We start from the raw sequence: 22,832 nt of genomic DNA on the forward strand, positions 1-22,832 counted from the left end.
TTCCAGAAATCCATTTAGGAATGCAGTTTTGACATCCATCTGCCAAATTTCATAATCATAAAATGCGGCAATTGCTAACATGATTCGGACAGACTTAAGCATCGCTACGGGTGAGAAGGTCTCATCGTAGTCAACCCCTTGAACTTGCCGAAACCCTTTTGCGACAAGTCGAGCTTTGTAGATAGTAATATTACCGTCGGCGTCAGTCTTCTTCTTGAAGATCCATTTATTCTCAATTGCTTGCCGATCATTGGGCAAGTCAACCAAAGTCCACACTTTGTTCTCATACATGGATCCCATCTCAGATTTCATGGCTTCAAGCCATTTTGTGGAATCTGGGCTCACCATCGCTTCTTCATAGTTCGTAGGTTCATCATGATCTAGTAGCATGACTTCCAGAACTGGATTACCGTACCACTCTGGCGCGGATCTCACTCGGGTTGATCTACGAGGTTCAGTAGTATCTTGTTCTGAAGTTTCATGATCATTATCATTAGCTTCCTCACTAATTGGTGTAGGTGTCACAGAAACAGTTTTCTGTGATGCACTACTTTCCAATAAGGGAGCAGGTACAGTTACCTCGTCAAGTTCTACTTTCCTCCCACTCACTTCTTTCGAGAGAAACTCCTTCTCTAGAAAGTTTCCGAACTTAGCAACAAAAGTCTTGCCTTCGGATCTGTGATAGAAGGTGTATCCAATAGTCTCCTTTGGATATCCTATGAAGACACATTTCTCCGATTTGGGTTCGAGCTTATCAGGTTGAAGCTTTTTCACATAAGCATCGCAGCCCCAAACTTTCAGAAACGACAACTTTGGTTTCTTGCCAAACCATAGTTCATAAGGCGTCGTCTCAACGGATTTTGATGGTGCCCTATTCAACGTGAATGCTGCCGTCTCCAAAGCATAACCCCAAAACGATAGCGGTAAATCAGTAAGAGACATCATAGATCGCACCATATCTAGTAAAGTACGATTACGACGTTTCGGACACACCATTACGCTATGGTGTTCCAGGTGGCGTGAGTTGCGAAACTATTCCGCATTATTTCAAATGTACACCAAACTCGTAACTCAAATATTCTCCTCCACGATCAGATTGTAGAAACTTTATTTTCTTGTTACGATGATTTTCAACTTCACTCTGAAATTCTTTGAACTTTTCAAACGTTTCAGACTTATGTTTCATTAAGTAGATATACCCATATCTGCTTAAGTCATCTGTGAAGGTGAGAAAATAACGATATCCGCCACAAGCCTCAATATTCATCGGACCACATACATCTGTATGTATGATTTCCAACAAATCTGTTGCTCTCTCCATAGTACCGGAGAACGGCGTTTTAGTCATCTTGCCCATGAGGCATGGTTCGCAAGTACCAAGTGATTCATAATCAAGTGGTTCCAAAAGTCCATCAGTATGGAGTTTCTTCATGCGCTTTACACCGATATGACCTAAACGGCAGTGCCACAAATAAGTTGCACTATCATTATCAACTCTGCATCTTTTGGCTTCAACATTATGAATATGTGTGTTACTACTATCGAGATTCAATAAGAATAGACCACTCTTCAAGGGTGCATGACCATAAAAGATATTACTCATATAAATAGAACAACCATTATTCTCTGATTTAAATGAATAACCGTATCGCATCAAACAAGATCCAGATATAATGTTCATGCTTAACGCTGGCACCAAATAACAATTATTTAGGTCTAATATTAATCCCGAAGGTAGATGTAGAGGTAGCGTGCCGACCGCGATCACATCGACTTTGGAACCGTTTCCCACGTGCATCGTCACCTCATCCTTAGCCAATCTTCGCTTAATTCGTAGTCCCTGTTTCGAGTTGCAAATATTAGCAACAGAACCAGTATCAAATACCCAGGTGCTACTGCGAGCATTAGTAAGGTACACATCAATAACATGTATATCACATATACCTTTGTTCACCTTGCCATCCTTCTTATCCGCCAAATACTTGGGGCAGTTCCGCTTCCAGTGACCAGTCTGCTTGCAGTAGAAGCACTCAGTTTCAGGCTTAGGTCCAGACTTGGGTTTCTTCTCTTGAGCAGCAACTTGCTTGCTGTTCTTCTTGAAGTTCCCCTTCTTCTTCCCTTTGCCCTTTTTCTTGAAACTAGTGGTCTTGTTGACCATCAACACTTGATGCTCCTTTTTTGATTTCTACCTCCGCAGCTTTCAGCATTGCGAAGAGCTCGGGAATAGTCTTATTCATCCCTTGCATATTATAGTTCATCACGAAGCTCTTGTAGCTTGGTGGCAGTGATTGGAGAATTCTGTCAATGACGCAATCATCTGGAAGATTAACTCCCATTTGAATCAAGTGATTATTATACCCAGACATTTTGAGTATATGCTCACTGACAGAACTGTTCTCCTCCATCTTGCAGCTATAGAACTTATTGGAGACTTCATATCTCTCAATTCGGGCATTTTCTTGAAATATTAACTTCAACTCCTGGAACATCTCATATGCTCCATGACGTTCAAAACGTCGTTGAAGTCCCGGTTCTAAGCCGTAAAGCATGGCACACTGAACTATCGAGTAGTCATCAGCTTTGCTCTGCCAGATGTTCATAACATCTGGTGTTGCTCCAGCAGCAGGCCTGGCACCCAGCGGTGCTTCCAGGACGTAATTCTTCTGTGCAGCAATGAGGATAATCCTCAAGTTACGGACCCAGTCCGTGTAATTGCTACCATCATCTTTCAACTTTGCTTTCTCAAGGAACGCATTAAAATTCAACGCAACAACAGCACGAGCCATCTATCTACAATCAACATAAACAAGCAAGATACTATTAGGGACTAAGTTCATGATAAATTTAAGTTCAATTAATCATATTACTTAAGAACTCCCACTTAGATAGACATCCCTCTAATCTTCTAAGTGATCACGTGATCCAAATCAACTAAACCATGTCCGATCATCACGTGAGATGGAGTAGTTTCATCGGTGAACATTACTATGTTGATCATATCTACTATATGATTCACGCTCGACCTTTCGGTCTCCGTGTTCCGAGGCCATATCTGTATATGCTTGGCTCGTCAAGTATAACCTGAGTATTCTGCGTGTGCAATTGTTTTGCACCCGTTGTATTTGAACGTAGAGCCTATCGCACCCGATCATCACATGGTGTCTCAGCATGAAGAACTTTCGCAATGGTGCATACTCAGGGAGAACACTTCTTGATAATTTAGTGAGAGATCATCTTATAATGCTACCGTCAATCAAAGCAAGATAAGATGCATAAAAGATAAACATCACATGCAATCAATATAAGTGATATGATATGGCCATCATCATCTTGTGCTTGTGATCTCCATCTCCGAAGCACCGTCGTGATGACCATCGTCACCGGCGCGACACCTTGATCTCCATCGTAGCATCGTTGTCGTCTCGCCAATCTTATGCTTCCACGACTATCGCTACCGCTTAGTGATAAAGTAAAGCATTACAGCGCGATTGCATTGCATACAATAAAGCGACAACCATATGGCTCCTGCCAGTTGCCGATAACTTGGTTACAAAACATGATCATCTCATACAATAAAATTTAGCATCATGTCTTGACCATATCACATCACAACATGCCCTGCAAAAACAAGTTAGATGTCCTCTACTTTGTTGTTGCAAGTTTTACGTGGCTGCTACGGGCTTAAGCAAGAACCAATCTTACCTACGCATCAAAACCACAACGATAGTTTGTCAAGTTGGTGCTGTTTTAACCTTCGCAAGGACCGGGCGTAGCACACTCGGTTCAACTAAAGTTGGAGAAACTGTCACCCGCAAGCCACCTATGTGCAAAGCACGTCGGGAGAACCGGTCTCGCGTAAGCGTACGCGTAATGTCGGTCCGGGCCGCTTCGTCCAACAATACCGCCGAACCAAAGTATGACATGTTGGTAAGCAGTATGACTTATATCGCCCACAACTCACTTGTGTTCTACTCGTGCATATAACATCAACATATAAAACCTAGGCTCGGATGCCACTGTTGGAGAACGTAGTAATTTCAAAAAATTTCCTACGCACACGCAAGATCATGGTGATGCATAGCAACGAGAGGGGGAGAGTGTGATCTACGTACCCTTATAGATCGACAACGGAAGCGTTAACTTGGTTGATGTAGTCGTACGTCTCCACGGCCCGACCAATCAAGCACCGAAACTACGGCACCTCCGAGTTCTAGCACACGTTCAGCTCGATGACGATCCCCGGACTCCGATCCAGCAAAGTGTCGGGGAAGAGTTCCGTCAGCACGATGGTGTCGTGACAATCTTGATGTACTACCGTCGCAGGGCTTCGCCTAAGCACCGCTACAATATTATCGAGGACTATGGTGGAAGGGAGCACCGCACACGGCTAAGAATATGATCACGTGGATCAACTTGTGTGTCTAGGGGTGCCCCTTGCCTCCGCATATAAAGGATCCAAGGGGGGGTGCGGCCGGCCCTAGTAGGAGGCACGCAGGAGGAGTCCTACTCCTACCGGGAGTAGGACTCCCCTCCCTTTCCTTGTCCAAGTAGGAGAGGGGGAAGGAGAGAAGGAAAAGGGGGGGCCGCCCCTCCCTCCTTGTCCAATTCGGACTAGGGGGAGAGGGGGCGCGCGGCCTGCCCTGGCAGCCCCTCCTCTTCTCCACTTTAGGCCCATGAGGCCCATTAACCCCCCGGGGGGTTCCGGTAACACCCCGGTGCTCCAGTTTTATCCGAAACTTCCCCGGAACACTTCCGGTGTCTGAATATAGCCGTCCAATATATCAATATTTATGTCTCGACCATTTCGAGACTCCTCGTTATGTCTGTGATCACATCCGGGACTCCGAACTAACTTCGGTACATCAAAACTCATAAACTCATAATATAACTGTCATCGAAACCTTAAGCGTGCGGACCCTACGGGTTCGAGAACAATGTAGACATGACCGAGACATGTCTCCGGTCAATAACCAATAGCGGAACCTGGATGCTCATATTGGCTCCTACATATTCTACGAAGATCTTTATCGGTCAGACCGCATAACAACATACGTTGTTCCCTTTGTCATCGGTATGTTACTTGCCCGAGATTCGATCGTCGGTATCCCATACCTAGTTCAATCTCGTTACCGGCAGGTCTCTTTACTCGTTCCGTAATACATCATCCCGCAACTAACTCATTAGTTGCAATGCTTGCAAGGCTTAAGTGATGTGCATTACCGAGAGGGCCCAGAGATACCTCTCCGACAATCGGAGTGACAAATCCTAATCTCGAAAATATGCCAACCCAACATGTACCTTTGGAGACACCTGTAGAGCTCCTTTATAATCACCCAGTTACGTTGTGACGTTTGGTAGCACACAAAGTGTTCCTCTGGCAAACGGGAGTTTCATAATCTCATAGTCATAGGAACATGTATAAGTCATGAAGAAAGCAATAGCAACATACTAAACAATCGGGTGCTAAGCTAATGGAATGGGTCATGTCAATCAGATCATTCAACTAATGATGTGATCCCATTAATCAAATAACAACTCTTTGTCCATGGTTAGGAAACATAACCATCTTTGATTAACGAGCTAGTCAAGTAGAGGCATACTAGTGACACTCTGTTTGTCTATGTATTCACACATGTATTATGTTTCCGGTTAATACAACTCTAGCATGAATAATAAACTTTTATCATGATATAAGGAAATAAATAATAACTTTATTATTGCCTCTAGGGCATATTTCCTTCAGAAACCTCTCGCCGCACATGGAAAGGGCTAACGCTGATGTGTTCTGAAGATGATCTTCAAGAGGATGGCTTCACTGAGCGATTCAAGTTTGACTCCACACCTCCTCGAAGGGCAGTGCTGCGACGAACTCCATCCCTTGAAGACTCTGAGTTCTCTTCCTCTGCTGCAAGTGTGACTGCCAGAGTGATCGAGGATGAAGACGATGCTACTTCACCGCCACCTCCTTCAGCACGCTTCGACTCTGCTCCAAGCTCTTCAGCACCGCCAAACACCACCAATGACCCTGCTGCTTCACCTACTCCTCATGGGAACGAGTAGATGCTCTATGTCTTCAAACCTTTTTGGTCCTTACTGACAAAAGGGGGAGAAGCATATGAGGTTGATAGTCTTCAAGCGGGTCCATATGGGCGGGTGCTTTATATTTTGCTTCATGCTTACAACTCTCATTTTGCTACATTTGGTTCTTTGAGTTGTAACACTTAAACTCGATGGTCGCCTGCTACTTATCTGCCACCTTGTGTTGCGATGATAAATTCCGCATGTGCGACGATAAATTCCGCACTTAGATCATTCTGCAGACGTCCATTTTCCATTATGCATGTCATTATCTTCATATACTTTCACATGCATAGTGGATTGTCATCATAAGTTGAAGTGGATCTCCACAAGTACAACCTGCCATGTGCATTTGCATTCCAAAAGCAAATTACTTATATGCACATCTTCAGGGGGAGCCCTTGCAACTTATGAAGACAATTCCTTATCCTTTACAATTTCACAGATTATATTCCCCGTTGAGAACTTCAACTAGTTTGTCATCAATCACCAAAAAGGGGGAGATTGTAAGTGCATATAGTGCCACCCCTAGTTGGTTTTGGAGTATTGACGACAAACCTAGTTGAGGGACTAATGTGTTTGTGAGAATTGCAGGATAACACAGGTAGAAGTCCCTCATTCATTCGGTTTTCCTACCAGAGATGACCCCTAAAAATGTATGAAGACATTGAAGTCAAAGGTGGTATATGAAGATATTCACATTGAAGACTATGACAAGAGAAGACACCACATGAAGCCTATGGAGCTCGAAGACTTAGATCTTTCGTAGTTCTCTTTCTTCTGTGTTGAGTCATAGGAACCACCGTACTGTTAAGTGGGGTCCAAGAGAACCAGTCAGAATGACTGAAGTGATGCTTAAACAAAACCTATGTCTTCGAGTGAAGACTTTGAGAGCGAATCTTGTCTAGAGTCGGGCAAGTCAGCTTTGCTTGAAGCCCAAGTAAAGTTGCCGTGTGAGTTTGAAATCTGACCGTTGGAACACGTGTCAGTTCCTTAGTGACCCAGGGTCATTTCGGACAAATCAGGTCGGGTTGCCAGGTGGCTATAAATAGCCCACCCCTACAACCATAAACGGTTGGCTGCTTAGATTCAGAGTACGGCTTTTGTCGTTTGAGAGCAACCCACCTCGAAGCCTTTGAGAGAGAATCCCTTGCGAGGATAAAGCCCTAACCACCCAGAGCCAAAGAGAATTAGGCATCACTTAAGTCTTCTTGTCTGTGTGACCTGAAGACTTATTACACTTGAGGACTGTGCATCCTCCAGCCGGTTAGGCGTCGCGTTCTGAGCATCCAAGAGACATTGTGGATTGCCGGTGAACGAAGTCTGTGAAGGTTTGGGAGTCTACCTTGAAGACTTACCAGAGTGATTGGGCGAGGTCTGTGTGACCTTAACTGAAGGGGAATACGGTGAGGACTGGGTGTCCTGAGCTGTGTGTTCAGGACTGGGTGTCCGGGACTGTGTGTCCTAAGGTTTAAATACCTAGCCGCCCTAACCAGACGTATAGTTGTCACAGCAACTGGAACTGGTCCAACAAATCATTGTCTTCAGCGAGTCACTGGTTTCATCCTCCCTTCCCTTTACTTATTGTTACTCCTTGTGAAGTCATTGTATGTTCCCACTATCTTTTGTCTTCACTGAGTGACTGCGTGTTCTGTGTGGCTTCACAATATCTTCCTACCTGATCCTTACTACATTGCTGCTATTAGTCATTGTGCTTTCACTCTATTGAATACTTGACTATGGCTTGCCTAGTGTAGTCTACCTTCCGCTGCAGGGTAATAGGTTTATTTCTATCGTTTGTCTTCGTAACTTCCACGTTTTGAAGACTTTCATAAAAATCGCCTATTCACCCCCCCTCTAGTCGATATAACGCACTTTCAGGTTTGGTAGCCGGCGCTACGGTTACTTAGCAGTAGCACAGCCTAGAAGTACGCACTGCAGGTAGGGTTTAGCAGTAGCGCGGTGTCTGTCAACCAACAATACTGCCAAATGGTCCCCAGTACACCCCTTGGCTAGCAATAGTAACAACATTGGATAACAAACCCGCGCTACAACTAACAAAGTAGTAGCAGCACACGCGGGCTAGTAAACATGTGCTGCTACTGTATATATGAGGGTCCAGTTACTTTTTACTAATTTTCTACATTCGTGATTATTTTTTGAATTCTATACTGTTTTCAAATCCACCAACATTTTTTGAATTCGCGGATATTTTTTTACCAAATTCACTAACATTTTTTGTATTCTTGAATATATTTCAAAAATCGTGAACATTTTCTCAAAGTCATGAACTTTTTTTTGAATTTGTGAACAGTTTTTTATTCCTTATCATTTTTAAAATTCTCAAACATTTTTCAAAATTACAAAACTTTCATCTAGTCTGTTAACTTTATTAAAATTCATGAATAATTTTCAAATTTGTAACTTCGTTTTGAATTCACATTAAAGAATTCAATTTGTAAACATTGTTAAACTATTTTCAAAAAACATTGAATGTTATTTTAATCTGCAAACATATTTTAATTCAGTCCCTCTTAAAATCATATGCAGTGGGTAAACAAAAAGAAAGGGAAAAACCACACACCATACTGGGAACGAACGATCCCAGGTATGCTCTAATGGGCCGACCCCAGGTAGGCTACCGCTTTGGGCGATCCCTATTTGGCGTAATTTTTCCTACTAGCAAAAAAGTCCGTGCGTTGCAACGAAAAAAAAAATATATCATGCGCCTCTAACACAGTAACCATGGCTCAAGATCCAAATAGGTCCACGTCCTTTATTTCAATATGGCATCTTATCAAACTTGTCATTTATCCTTCTTCCCATCCTCGCCGACAGACATGCATGGTTATAGATCGTTTTTCCGTCTCCAATTTGTTTTTACGGAGATGTTCATTTTCAATCTGGCTTGACATCGGTATGAAAGAAAGATGGGTCGTGCAGTACTGATTAAGGTTGTATCCTAAACAACATTTAAAAAATTATCAACAGGTGAAACAACATCATATTTTTCTAATCATTTTTCATATATAATATATTAGGGTTCAAAAGATATGAATATTTTTTTAAACATTTGAGTCTGTCCCTAAACAAAATTTAAAAATGGTTAACAGGTAAAAAGAACATTATATTCAGATTCTGCACATTTTTCTAATCAATTTTCATGTACAATATATTAAAAATTAAAATTACGGTTTAAAAGATATGAATATTAAACAAAACATTTGAGTATGTAAAGAAAATGTTATTTTCTAGATGGACAGCGGGTTTATTAACCAAAACCTCAGGGGGGTTTTATGCATAAAATGGAACATTTTTTATTCTCACTTAAAATAGGACCGCGGGTTGATTAATCGAAACTGAAACCTAGGATTTTTGCAAAACACGAACAATTTTTATTTTCTTACTTAAGACGAGGCTACGGGTTGATTTCAGGAAAATGGGGGGGTTTCTACAAAATTCCAGAGGGACAGCAAGAAGCACTGCTCCCTTTATTACTAGGTAGAGCTTTGCCCCTTGATGCGGCAAATTGTCGAAACAACGCACACGCAACGCTCAAGAAGTGGGTCGGCCCAGTACTCAAGGCTTTCTGTTTCCAGTTTTGGGAACCTTCTCAACGTTCCAGGCTGGTTTTTACCTTCTAGAAGGTTCCTGAACCATTTTTCATTTTTTTTCTGTTTCTTTTCTCTCTTTCTCCTCCTTTTCTCTTATTCTTTTTTCTTTCCTTTTCCTTTTTCCTGTTTCTTTTTTCTTTTCCTTTTCTTTCCTTTTTAGTTTGTTTCATTTTTTCTTTTTATATTTAAATGTATTTTAGTTTTTTCAGAAACGTTGAGAAATTTCAAAATGTTAATAGTTTTCAAAGATTGTTCACTTTTCCATAAAATGTTCCAGTTCCCAAATTTTGTTCCAAATTCCAAAGAAGTTTAAAATTTAAAATTTTGTTTGCTTCTTTTCAAAAACAAACAAAATGTTTTGAAATTAAAATTTCCCAAAAGATGTTCGCACTTCTTTTTTTCACAAATTTGAAGAATTGTTGAGGAATTTCAACATATTATCATCTTCAAAATTTGTTCACATATTCAAAAAATGTTCATGTTATCAAATATTATTCAAAAATTGAAAAAAAAAACTTGTTTTAAAAATTTATTCACAAATTCAAAGAAAATTCAGCGAATTTCATACAATATTTGTGTTTTGTATTTTTTGTTCATAATTTCGAAAAGGGTTCTTATTTTCAAAAAAAATGTTCATCTTTTCGAAATTTGTTTGCAAATCCAAAACATGTTCGTGGATTTTATAAAATATTTGTGTTTCGAACAAATTTTTCATAATTTTGAAAAATGTTCACAGTTTTCAATTTTGTTCCTTGCTTCAAAATTGTTTGCATTTTCAACATATTGTTTTTACTTTCAAAAAAATGTCCTCATTTTCAATTTCGTTTCCTTTTTGCATAATGTTTGAGATTCCCGCATTTTCACAAAATGTACGAAGTTTTATAAATTTTCAAGAAATTTTGAAAAAAGTTTGTGCTTCAATTTTTTTCATTTTTCTAAAAGGAAATCATGCTCAAAATTTTTAAAAAATCTTACGCGGCTTATAGTTTCTATAAACTGTGCAGTTGTATTAGATGAGAAATCGCAGTAATGACAGTGCCTAGTGATGTGGTTCGTTGGCTGGAGGTTTTGTGTTCGTTCCCTCTTACCCTCACTCACTTCAATTATTTGCAAACTAATGTTTTAAGTTTTGTTGTTGTCGTCGTTTCTTTCAATATCACTTTGCATGTCATGCACTAGTACCAGCCAGTCGACATGGCTAGCAGAGCGAGCGAATCTTCCGCTGGTCATGGGTTTGATTTACCCAGAGTTTTTTTTTGTTGATTTTTAACCGCGCGCTACTATAAATGGGCCGGCCCAGGTCAGCTCTCGCCTGTGCGAATGCTGCACTTGTTGCCGCAATAAGCAGCGTATAGGAGGTCCCATTTGGCACCTTAGGCGACCGTTTTAGTTGTTTTAAACAGGCGTATACACCCTTTTTGCTCCGGGCCGGCCATTTGCCGGTTTTCTTGTGTAAACATTCAAAAAAGGATGCAGCGCTGGATTCGAACTCGTGAAGGAAACGATAGTAACCACCAGGCCATCAAAGGACTAGTGCTTTCTAAGCTTTTCTTAGTTTATTTCTTTCCTCACGGGAATCCCCGGTTTGGTCTTTTATCGATTCGCTCGTCATTTCTGGGGCGGTTTTATTTGAGTTTTTTTTCTTTTTTTCCTTCATTATTTCGTGTTTTGAAAAAACAATGATGTTTCTTCAAATTCTGTTGTTTTTAAAAAAATGATGAACTGTTCTAAATTTCATGAACCTTTTTCTATTCAATGAAATGTTTTTCAAATTGAATGAACTTTTTTAAAACTTGATGAACTTTATTCAAATTCGATGAACAAAATTTTCAATTTATGTGAACTTTTTTGAAAATTTCATGTACATTTATGACTTCATGGATTTTTGCGATTTTTTCTTTTTTTTCACTTTTTCCTAATGTCAACAGGTTGACCGGTCAAACGCGGCCTGTCAGCAGCGAAAGCAGGGAACACCGAAGGGCCGTGACCAGCCAGCAAGCACGCATTTTGGGCCGTCCTCAGAGTGTGCATACCGTGGGCGTCGGAACCCATAGTTGGCGCCAAAGGCGCTGACTAGGGGAAAATCCTATTCGCCGCTCGCTGCGGCGAACTGTCGAGCGATCGCACAGGGGCAGCGCAGCGAGCGACAGAAATGGGCCGGCCCATACATAATGCGTCCAAACCGGTTTTGGGAACCGGGATTTTTTCCTGTATGGTTTTTTTCTGGTTCTTTTTCGGTTTTCTATTGTTTTTTATTTCTCTTTTCTTTTTGTTTCTGTTTCTTTTTCATTTTTTCGTTTTTTGTTTCACTTTCTTTTTCAAATTTATTTTTCTTTTTCAGAATATGTTTGCATTTTTACAAAATGTTTATGATTTCCTTTTCTATTTCTTTTTCTTTTCTTCTCTTCCTTAAAAAATCAAAAATTTAAATTTTGTTCGTGTTTCCAAAAAATGTTCAGTTTTTGAAAAAATGTTCTCAAAATTCAAAACTTGTTCTTGTTACACAAAAAAGTACAAAACTTCTGAAATTCAGAAATGTACTGGATTTCAATTTTTTGTTCACATATTCAAAAAATGTTTGCGCTTCCAAATTTGTTTGGGATTTTTCAAAATTTCTCTCCGTTTCAAAATATGTTCTCAAGATTCAAAAAAATGTTCGTGCTTTAAAAAATTGTTCGCACTTCCAAATATGTTTGGAATTTTTCAAAATTTCTCTCCATTTCAAAATATGTTCTCAAGATTCAAAAAATTCTTGTGCTTTAAAAAACTGTTCATGCTTCCAAATTTGTTCAGGATTTTTTAAAATTGTTCACCATTTCAAAATTTGTTGTGAAGATTCAAAACCTGTTTGGGAATTGAAAAAAATGTTCCAGCTTTCCAAATTTGTTCACAAATTCAATAATAGTTCATGTTTTTCAATTTTGTTCAAAATTAAAAAAATGTTCTGGAAGTTTTAAAATGTAAACATTTTTATTTTTTGTTCACAAATTCAAGAAATGTTCCCCTTTTTCAAATTTGTTCACATCATCAAAATGTTCCTGTTTTACAAAATTTGTACAAAAATTCGGGAAATGTTTTTATTTTGAAGAAAATATTCATAATTTTGAAAATTTCAATTGTTCAACCCAATAAATGGACTGTAGTCTTTAACTGTTGTGCTACTAATTGAACATGAGAACGTCTACATTGCAGTGGTTTGCATGGCAGGCCAATGTCACCAATCTAGCTGTTATTGAGTGGAGCATAGACGACTAACTTCGATCTTCTTGTCCGATCCGGAATCAGACCATGGACTGTGGGTGCAATCTCCTTAATTCTCCATTCGTTGATCCATCTAGAATCCCAGAATAGGGTAGATTTGCCATTGCCAATTGTAGTGTGTGCCGCCGCATGAACCAACTCCAGTGCTTCCGCCGCGACAGGAATGTTAAACTCATCCTATGGCCGGGATCTGTCCGCCGGCTGCAGCCAAGCCCATCTGGCTCGCAGGGCCTTGTTAAGCCAATGCATATTCGGGATCCCCAAACCGCCCGCCCATTTGGGCGTGCAAACTGCGTCCCAAGCGACGGCGCAGTTGCCCCCTCTCGCATCTTTTTTACCGCACCACGGAAAACCTCGGCAAATCTTGTTAAGGGCCACAAGAGTCTTTGCAGGAAGATCAAGCGCTAACATGGAATGGAATGGGATCACACAAAGCACTGACTGGATTAGAAGTAGCCACCCGCTTTTCAGCATTGTCGCCGCCTTCTAGAGAGGCAAGTTGTCGCCCACTCGATCCACCGGCGGCTGGAGCTGCACCGCATTTTTCTTTTGAAGTGTCAACGGCAGACCCAAATATTTGCACGGAAAAGGAGCAGTAGGGCATCCCAACATAGTGGATAGTAGCTCGATCTCGTCCTGGGAACATCTAATGGGGAGCACCGTACTCTTGGCCATATTGACAGACAAACCGGAAGCTTGGCCAAACAGGTGCAAGATCACCCTGGAGGTGGCTGCCTCAAGTTCAGTTGGCTTCATGAAGACCACGACGTCATCCGCAAACATGGAGACACGCTGCTGCATGCCAGAACGAGCCAATGGTGCTAGAAGGCCATGCTCAGAAGCATGTTGGAAGAGTGCATAGAGGGGTTCCATGCAGAGAATGAATAGCATCGGCGACAGCGGGTCCCCTTTGTCTGAAACCTTGACACGCCAAGATTGGCTTGCCGGGACGGCCATTAATCATGATCCGCATGGAGGAGGTGGCTAGGAGTCCACAGATCCAGGTCAGCCACTTGTGTCCAAAGCCTAGTCTACGCAAGACTTCGATCAAGAACGGCCACTGTATGGAGTCAAATGCTTTGGTGATGTCGAGTTTGAGCAGGGCCGCTGGGTTCCTCAAAGCATGCATACGTCGTGCCGTGCATTGCACGAGCATAAAGTTATCGTGGAGAGAACGCCCTTTGGTAAACGCGCTTTGGTGGCATCCCACGAGCTTCGGAAGCTCCATAGCAAGTCCTGTGGCAAGGATCTTGCCAAAAAAATTGATCGGGCTATTAACCAAGCTGATCGGGCCCAGAATTGAAATATTTGTGTGGAGAAACATTTCATAACAAAGGGGGAATCAAACAAAATATCCCCCCTCCTCTGCATTCTTTGGGGAAAGAATGATACTTGAGCAACATATAAACAGAGGCATAGGCCAGCAAATCTGTACAAGCTGATTCAGCATCAACTAGGGAAAACAGGGCCGGGGCATACAATTCTCTCCTACAGAACCCCACACCCACCCTTTCTAGCCAAGCTAAAACTGAGAACTGATCACTTGAGGTTTGATCAGGCAAGCAACGGCGCAGACGTATCCTTGCATCTCCATTTCCGGCTGTAGTAAGCGTAGAGCGCCAACTGCGTTGCTCCCAGGACAACTCCAAGTCCGTTGGGCAGCTGAAAATTCAGACGGCAAGAAGTGTAATCGTCAGCACAATACATCGATTCAAGTAAAAAAATGCAATTTGAAATCGGATCGGGTGCTTACGTAGATGAAGAGATCACGCAGCAGCACTCCATAGACCGCGAAAGAGGCGCTCATGAGCAATGTAGAGAGCGAGAGGTAGAAGGGCATGAACTCCACGCACTCCGTCCTGATCACCACGCCCTGAAGAAGCAGCGATGAAGACATGCGTGAGAACAGTTCCATGTCACGCTGTTGCGCGCCGATCGCGTACGTAGTCCAAAAAGGATGATCTAGGTAGGAGAAATTTTCATGAGGAGCTGCGTACCATGACGGCTAGTGGGGAAGCAAACATGGAGATGAGCGACGCCATGCTCACGGCGCCGACGAACTGCTGCCGAGTCGGCTGGTCAAAGAAAGCGATGCTCGCGTGCGCGACGAGGGCGAACGCGCAGACCAGGAGAGTCAGGAGCCCTACCATCCTCAGCTGTGGAGCAGATGGATAACAGATTTCAGTACAGGAAGAAGTATTGCAGTTGTTGTTCCCTGTTTGACTGGTTTTCTGAGATGATGAAAGTGCAACGGGGTTCAGGACGGGAAGGAAATTACCCTGGTCTTTCTGCTGTCTGCGTAGATGAAGAAGAGGGAAATGTAGGCGAGCTGGAACGCGGCGCCGGTGCCGTTGACGGTGGCGACGAGCAGCCGGCCATCGGAGACCCAGGGGAGGCCATACCAGAGGCAGATGAAGCAGTTGAGCAGGGAGAGCAGGTAGGGGAGCCCGTCGAACTGCTCCGTGGACTTGGCCTTGAGGATCCTCTTGAAGGTCGGCCTGAAAAAGGCGACAACACGAAACACAAACGCGTCGTCAGAAACCCCTCCCCACGACGATCAAGCCAACAAAACCAGCGCCATCCATGTATATAGCATGCTTACACTGGGGAGAGGAAGAGAGCAAAGGCGAAGAGGTTGCCGGCGAACCCCGCGGCGAAGCAGGAGATCTCGTACAGGGAGAGGGAGTCCATGGATGAAAGATTGAAGAAGCCTCCTTGTATCTTGGCTCGCTCTTTCCACGTCTGCCTCCACAGCACTGTAACGCCGTGGCTTTTGTAGCGGGCTGCACGGCACGGCACGAGCCAAAACCCCACAGCCACAAGTTGGGTTGTATGGTTGAATCATCGGCAACCTAGCCCTGGGAACGCGCCTCTTCATTTATTTTCTTCGCGCCTATGGAACGGGAGACGACTGCGAGCACGCGTCTCCACTCATATCAGTTAACCAGCAACTTGTCTCGCCTCTGCTGACACCGGGGCTCCCTCTCACTGTCGTGTATCGCATGGACGTGGTCCGCAGTGGCATGAATGTGTTTTTTTGTCAACTAGCTCATTACTGACGCACTGGCAAGATCATTACTGGAGTAGCTTTTACGAAAAAAATGAAATTTACTAGTAGTACCAGCTATCTACAGGCTATCGTTTTCTGCGGTAGGATCTGAAGAATCTTTCCTGGCGTCCAGGTAGTTTTTTTCATTTTTTGAGGTAATGGCGTCCAGGTGGTTGATAGGTCGGATCGCCGATCATCGCCGTGAACACAAATCGGCCAAGTCACTCTTTGAACTTGTGGCCGAAAAGTTTGGATGGCCACCGCTTGCTTGGCCGTCATTTGACCCAGCGGTCTCCGGCCCTAGCAACCAGAAGATTGGACGGCCGACAGCACCTCTGAGGAGCGGAGCGGATGACAAAAGGTGCGTTTGAGGCTGACACGCCTCGCCATGTCGATGCTTAGAATGACCAAACGAAATTCAGCACGGAGAAATGCAGCGGTTTGGGAATTCCATGCTCAAAACTTGTGAAGATGAGTCATCAGTTGAGCCAAATATAAGTGGCTAAGACACGCCATCTTTCAGACACTGCTTCTCAAAATCGGGGTAAACCTTGCCACACTTGATATTTTTCTTCTTTTTTGGTCTTCCCGATAATCTTCAATTCAAAGATCTAATAGAAAGTTGACCTCAACAAAATCGTGACGCTAGTTTGCCAGAATAAGCGACATCACATTCCAGGTGAGCCTTTTTCCTTGAAATTGTGAGTAAAGACCATGGAAAAGCAAGTAATGGAGCTCAACTATTTGAACAAAAAGAAAAGGCAAGCAAGGTATATAAGTCGACAAGGCAGAGCCAGCATCTTTACACACTTCGTAACAATATTTGGCCAAATATATGTACGTCTGTCAGACAACAAGTTCACGAGAAATTAAGGTCCCAGCATGTGCAATCATCTGATGGAAGAGCAACACAAAAGAGTGTAACCCATATCAAGATCTTTATTTTTGCTTTTGTATTCAACATTCTGATATGCTGTGAGGAACTACTTAAGACCACGATAAACAGCATCTCAAATTGTAACAGGGCCATTAAAAGGGACGTAACAGACGATACCTCCCGACAAATAATTATAGAACATAAAGACCAAAATTTTCACTGTTGACCAACTTTTTAACTCATATGCTACAAGGACAGCAGAACCTAAAACATGCTAGACAAGGGGTAATACTCAGAATACTGCACCCAGGATTTTAACCACAACCAATACAATGTAACTTTGCACAGCAAGACACGGAAAACACGGGTGGAGAGAAACATCAGCTCGATGTCATTCGAAATCCTTCAACTCCATCATCTGTGTGAGCACTCAACGAGCCTAGTTACAGATACCCATCAGCTTTGCACAAGTTTGCATCTTCTGCCGTCTTGCTTTCCACGTTCCTTCCAATTCATGTACCTGAGCATAACAAGGGCATTTCTTGAGGCTGCTAACGAAATATAACTTAGCATGAATGAAGAACAAGCACAAGACACCGAAGGATCACTATAATCTTTTACCAAGGTACTGTTATCTAAGTCATGACAGATTTTTGAGTTCATTATCCACATTTTCGTGCATGTCAAACAACAGTAAATATAGAGAATGCATCATGGATAGATTGCAGATGAATTCTCAAGATAAAATAAGCCAAGGATCCCAGTTAACTGAGTGGTATGTTACTACTTATCAGCTCCAGAGCTATCTGTTCTTAAAATGAATAAGAGTACAGAAAATATCGCAGAAAAGGTGCATCCCAGATTTCCACATGTAGCAGGGAGCAGGTTCTTCACAATAGTACAAAGAAGGTCCCCTAGTACTTCTCATATAAGCTCACAGGAAAACACACACAAAACAAAACACATGAAATTTGGGAAATTCTTTTGATGTAAACAACGTGACTATTCCCCACTATATAAAAACGTAGGGTACAATTTTGTGTACATGGATATTGCAATTTGCAATGAAGTTAAATGAGTAGTGTGTTCTCGGTTCATACGTAATAGTGTCCAAATGCTACAGCTATATAGCACATGTCAAGCTCATCAAACTTCTAAGATATTCTCTGCCAAATAAATGACTACTAGGACATAAGGAACAGCATATGATTTGACATGGGCCCCGGCCTCTTATAAATGCAGCACAATCAAATTTATTGAGGTACCATATCACGACACTCCCAACACATGGCTCGTTGATATCTTTACAAGTAACTCAGTGCTAAGCATTTGATTTAAGAAATCAGTTCTTTGTATAAAGCTCATTACATGTATGAGACTGAGATCTAGCATGGTATGATGCCTCCATACATATTGGAAAGCTTAATATGCCCAAAATGGTGCTTCTATTGTACAGATAAATCTTGGTAGCAAAAGGGCAGCACTAAGTTTGAAGAAATACTTACATGATACAGAGCAAATGCACTAATAAACCCAGCAGTCATAGACAAATTGAAAGATTAAGGACCACATAATAAAATGATCTTAGACAACTTGTTCAAAGTTTTCTTCCTGACATCATTTTCTCATAACCCCTTAAAATATGTTCCCAGCTGCAGACATGTATTATTACCATGCTCTCAATGATGGTGTCAGCCATTGTGAATACTTTTAAGACGGGAAGATAAAATCATAAGTGCTGCTACATTTAATCCTAGAAAAACAATTCCGGGCATGCTTGTATTAAATATGATAAATGTCAATACCGGGAGCATATCAATTTATCAAGAAGGGTAGTGGAAAGTGAGCAGAACACACTAGAAGGTCAAAGCCTTTGATTTGAAGTTAATATTTACTGAACGGGCTGTTCTCCGGCCATTTACCTAACAAATGATTCAAGTTCCCCAGTTGCACCCAATTGCTCTTGTACAGATTTGAGATGTTAAGTTATGCATAGGGAATACAAATCTGCATCTCATGTTCAAAGGTGCAGCACACAAGATTTTGTTCACTCACAATCACACAATTTGTACAGAATTCATACAGACAATTGATTGAATGGCACTCTCATTGAACGAGGCATAATCAAACACACTCCTAAGCACAGAACCAACTCACCTCCATCTATCTCTCTGAACCACCAAAGACTTCCAAAATCCCACAGCAATTCCACCATTTTGCCCGATGCCCCGAAGCAGCCACCGCCACCGCCGGTCCGCGTACGACCTGCACCAAAAGTAACCCACCTAATGAGAAATCACAGCTTCAAAATATGGGGAATGGATGGTAAACAGGCAGAAACGTTATGTACCTCTGTAGTATGCGCAGCAGCTGGCTCACGAGACCGTGACACCTCACCCTTTGCCTCCGGTTCCTGCACCACAGCAGCCGTGTCCGCATCCCTGACCACCACCTCCTCAGCCTTCGTCTCCGGTTGATGCGCAGGATGCACCTTGGCTGTGTCCCGGATCACCGCCTCCTCGCTCTTCACCTCTGGTTCCAGCACCTCAGGTGCTTCGGACACCACGATATCCTGCACCTCCGGTTCCTGCACCACGGCATGCGCCTCCGCCCTCGCATCCACCTTACCCTCTTGCTCCCGGTCAGCAGCTTCAGGCGGTAAAGCGTCAACCATGACCTCCTCCCCGGCCTCCCCCGTGGCGCCCTCATCAGCGACCTCGACGGCGCGCTCCACCGGCACCTCCGACGTGGCGCCCTTCTTCTCCTCCTCCTCGGCCGCCTCCGCCCTCGGCGTCACCATCTCCTCGGAGCTCTCCATCGAATCCTCGCTCGCATCCACTGCGCCCACCACCGAACACAAGCACACGGCATCAGAAACACACACGCATCCATCATCTTATAGGGCACGAAAGGAAGCGAGGCGGAAAAGGCGAACAGCTCGTAAAGCGGGCGGTGGGAACGTGGGCCGGCCGGCGCCAGCGGAGGGCGTACGAATGCCACCCTCGCCGCAAGCGCAAAAGGCGATTCCCGCCGCCCCGCTGGTGCCGAAAGCGGCGTGGCGCAGATCTGCCGCCGGCTTAAAGAGGGGGCGAGGGGGAGGAGGGGTAGATGCCATGCGTACCGGGAGGAATGTTAAGTTTGATTGGTAGGTGGTTTCCATCGCTGGCGGCGTCGCCGTGGCTCGAGTTATTGCTTCCGTTGTCGTTGGTGGTGGTGGTGGCGCCGCCGTTGGACCCGGCAGGCTGGCCCCCCTGCTGCTTCTTCTTGAGCTTCGCACGCTTTTTGGCGCCCTTCGGCATGGCGGAATTCGAGGGTGCGGCGCCGGCGATGGAACGGGAGGAGAGGAGAGAGGGGAGGAGGAAGAGGAAGGGGAAGGAGATTTGTTTTGTTGTGGAGGGAGGGAGGGGATCAGTTTTTGTTAGGTTTACGCAGATGGAACAAATTTGAACGGGGTTATATCTATTTTGTCTGTGCGGAAAATGTATCGTTTGTTTCTCAAGTTACATATTTTTTATCTGAACAAACTGTCTAGTTGCTCAGCGGGTTATATTGTCATGTTAGAAAGAGCATTTCCTCAGTTAAGCGCATTTTTTTAGTTATATTGTAATGATCCATTTAAAAAAGAATATTACCTCCGTCCCATGGTATAAGATGTTTCTGTAGGCTAGTTTATATGGCTATCGTATTTTATTTTTTGAAGATGATTTGTTTTATCTGCGATGATTCGTAGAAAACGATATGTATTTTTACAGTAGTGTTAGCAAACATTGTATGTGTCAAACAAGTTAGAAAGTATGAATTTTTACAGTGGTGTTAGCAAACATTGTATGATTAAAAACCTTAAAGAGATAGTAGCATGTAGTATTGGTGGTAGTCCCGAGTTTTATGTCAAATGTATAGAGTTCTAATTTTGTGAATCTTGCCGTGCAATGCCCTTGGGTTCATAAATAAGCGACTTTTAAGCATGGCCAGAATCTCAAATGTATAACTTATTTTCGTATGGATGAGTTGAAAACATAATGTAAACCTTACATGAATAAACATGTTTATATGCCAAACTATAACATTTTCACGGTGCAGCTCAAATATTATCGTGTTCATTTACGGAGATAAGCGTGGCAACTCGGTGTTTTCCGAGCAAATTCGGCCACGGAGCGTTTCGTTTCGTTTCAAGAGGAGGAGGGCGCTCCATTGGACCTCTATTTAGGAGCGTTGTCTATCGTCCATCTACCACAACTTGCTCAGCTCAGCCGGCTGCATGCGAATTCCCTTCCCTGATCTAAAAACGGCTGCTTTCACCTATGGCAATTCAACTCCAGGCTGGTACGTTAGAAACTGACAATTCAACTCCAGCCTGGTAGGAGAGCCATTTGTTTTTTTTTCAAAACAGAGGCAAAAGATTTGCCTCATTTATTAAATAAGAGAGAAGTGTTTTAGAGTGTTACAAATGACCCGTATGCCCGGCATGGCAACTACTCGCGCACAAGAATACACCCTAGTTTTTTAGCTCCCGCGATAATCCAAAGCTTGACGTCGTTGATGATAGCACGGAGAAGGACCGGAGGCGGTGCGCTCTTGTGTCGGAAGACCCGAGCATTACGCTCGCTCCAGATCGTCCAAGAGACTAGCATTGTAAGTGAGGCCAGGGCTCGTCGGTTTGGGTTTTGCAAGCAGGTTCGCTTTTCCCATCATTCCAAAACGGATCCATCCAAATGCCAAGAGGAGGTGTCCATGTGTGCTAGAACAAATTCAAGGATGACCGAGTTCCAAAGCCTTATGGTGTAGCGGCATTTGTAGAAGAGGTGTGCACCCGTCTCGCCAACACGATTGCAAAGCGGGCAAAGACCACAGTTTTGCCAACCGCGCCGCTTCAATCTGTCGGCTGTCCAAATCCGGTCTTGGATAGCCAACCAAGCAAAAAACTTGATCTTAGGAGGGGCCCAAGCCTTCCAGATCATAAAGTCCATGGCGAAAGTGTCAGTCCAAGAAACTGAGCCTTGTAGGCGGTGGCCGCGGAGTAGGACCCGTCGTTGGCGTGTTTCTAAATAATGTCATCGTCAGTTTGTTGATCCAAGTGTAGGTCATGCACAAGCATCCATAATGTGAAGAATTGGAGGATGTGGGCACCGGAGACAATGGTGTTGCGACCGATCTTAAGAATCCAAGCATCTTCATGGAGGGCCTCCCGCACCTTCCAGTTCTTGCGCGTGGAGGCCACATAAATCAAGGGGGCAATGTCTTTCGGTTTCCGCCCAATAAGCCATGGGGAATTCCAAAAAGGTGTTTTGACACCGTTTCTCAAAATGATGGTCGTTGAGGTATAGAAGAAGTCCATGTCCTCCTCCGTGCAAGGGTTCCCTAGCCCCACCCAAGTAGAGCCATTTGTCACCACCCACTCTCTCACTCTCTTTTTGACACCATTGTCACACCCTTGTCTTTCAAAGACAGGGCAACAGGGTTCTTGCGCGCAGACAATCACGTCGACACCTTTTTCCGGTGACAGCTGCAGGCTTGTTTCAAAGAGAGCCACACGATCCGGAGCGCTCCTCGACACCAAACTGAGCTCGTGCCAGCGGCGGCTCCCTTTGCGGACGTTGGTTTCGACGTGGCCCACACCGTTTGAGCGCGAGGGGCGCCGGACTGACGTGACACCCATGGGCAAACCGGGTCCAGACACTCAGCCATCAGCCATCAGTGGCACGAGGGCGTCGTCTTGGCAGGATCGGCCGTCTAATCCAAGGTTAACTGGAGTCCCCGCTGCATTGATTTCCACGCCCGTTCCTTCAAATCTCAATCCAGTTTTTTTCTTCCTGTCTATGAAAACGCGGCCACACGGTGACTGTCTGTGTCTCTGGTCCTGAGATTTAAATCTGCCCGTCTTCCTTAGAGAAGACAAAACTGACCAACTTGATGATAAAAAAGTTTTCGTTATTCAAATCTGGCACTATTTAAC

General features: G+C 43.6%; 2 protein-coding genes across 2 annotated transcripts; both read right to left on the reverse strand.

Moving 5' to 3' along the window:
• Positions 1-14,295: 14,295 nt before the first annotated feature.
• Positions 14,296-15,843, reverse strand: LOC125529393 (bidirectional sugar transporter SWEET2b). Its single transcript, XM_048693807.2, has 5 exons — positions 15,556-15,843; positions 15,232-15,451; positions 14,951-15,109; positions 14,707-14,826; positions 14,296-14,615 (listed from the first exon to the last, which is right to left on the reverse strand). The coding sequence occupies exons 1-5, from the start codon at positions 15,642-15,644 to the stop codon at positions 14,508-14,510; spliced, it is 696 nt and encodes a 231-aa protein (XP_048549764.2). The 5' UTR covers positions 15,645-15,843; the 3' UTR covers positions 14,296-14,507.
• Positions 15,844-17,012: 1,169 nt separating this feature from the next.
• Positions 17,013-20,308, reverse strand: LOC125529392 (uncharacterized). The gene is made up of 4 exons (XM_048693806.2): positions 20,001-20,308; positions 19,230-19,717; positions 19,037-19,144; positions 17,013-17,399 (listed from the first exon to the last, which is right to left on the reverse strand). Exons 1-3 carry the CDS (start codon positions 20,176-20,178, stop codon positions 19,043-19,045), a joined length of 768 nt encoding a protein of 255 aa, XP_048549763.2. The 5' UTR covers positions 20,179-20,308; the 3' UTR covers positions 17,013-17,399; positions 19,037-19,042.
• Between the last annotated feature and the right edge of the window lie 2,524 nt (positions 20,309-22,832).

The sequence above is a fragment of the Triticum urartu genome, chromosome 3A (assembly GCF_056163025.1).
Source record: "Triticum urartu cultivar PI428250 chromosome 3A, HENAU_Tu73, whole genome shotgun sequence".
Classification (NCBI taxonomy): domain Eukaryota; kingdom Viridiplantae; phylum Streptophyta; class Magnoliopsida; order Poales; family Poaceae; genus Triticum; species Triticum urartu.

Bases quoted from the DNA above. Each gene is read 5' to 3' on its own strand.
- LOC125529393 (XM_048693807.2), bottom strand. From the start codon at position 15,644: ATGGACTCCCTCTCCCTGTACGAGATCTCCTGCTTCGCCGCGGGGTTC. The intron at 14,827-14,950 runs GTACGCAGCTCC...CTGCTTCTTCAG, and splicing joins CTTCCCCACTAGCCGTCATG to GGCGTGGTGATCAGGACGGA. The intron at 14,616-14,706 runs GTAAGCACCCGA...CTGAATTTTCAG, and splicing joins TGCGTGATCTCTTCATCTAC to CTGCCCAACGGACTTGGAGT.
- LOC125529392 (XM_048693806.2), bottom strand. From the start codon at position 20,178: ATGCCGAAGGGCGCCAAAAAGCGTGCGAAGCTCAAGAAGAAGCAGCAG. The intron at 19,718-20,000 runs GTACGCATGGCA...TGGTGGGCGCAG, and splicing joins CAAACTTAACATTCCTCCCG to TGGATGCGAGCGAGGATTCG. The intron at 19,145-19,229 runs GTACATAACGTT...CTTTTGGTGCAG, and splicing joins CTGCTGCGCATACTACAGAG to GTCGTACGCGGACCGGCGGT.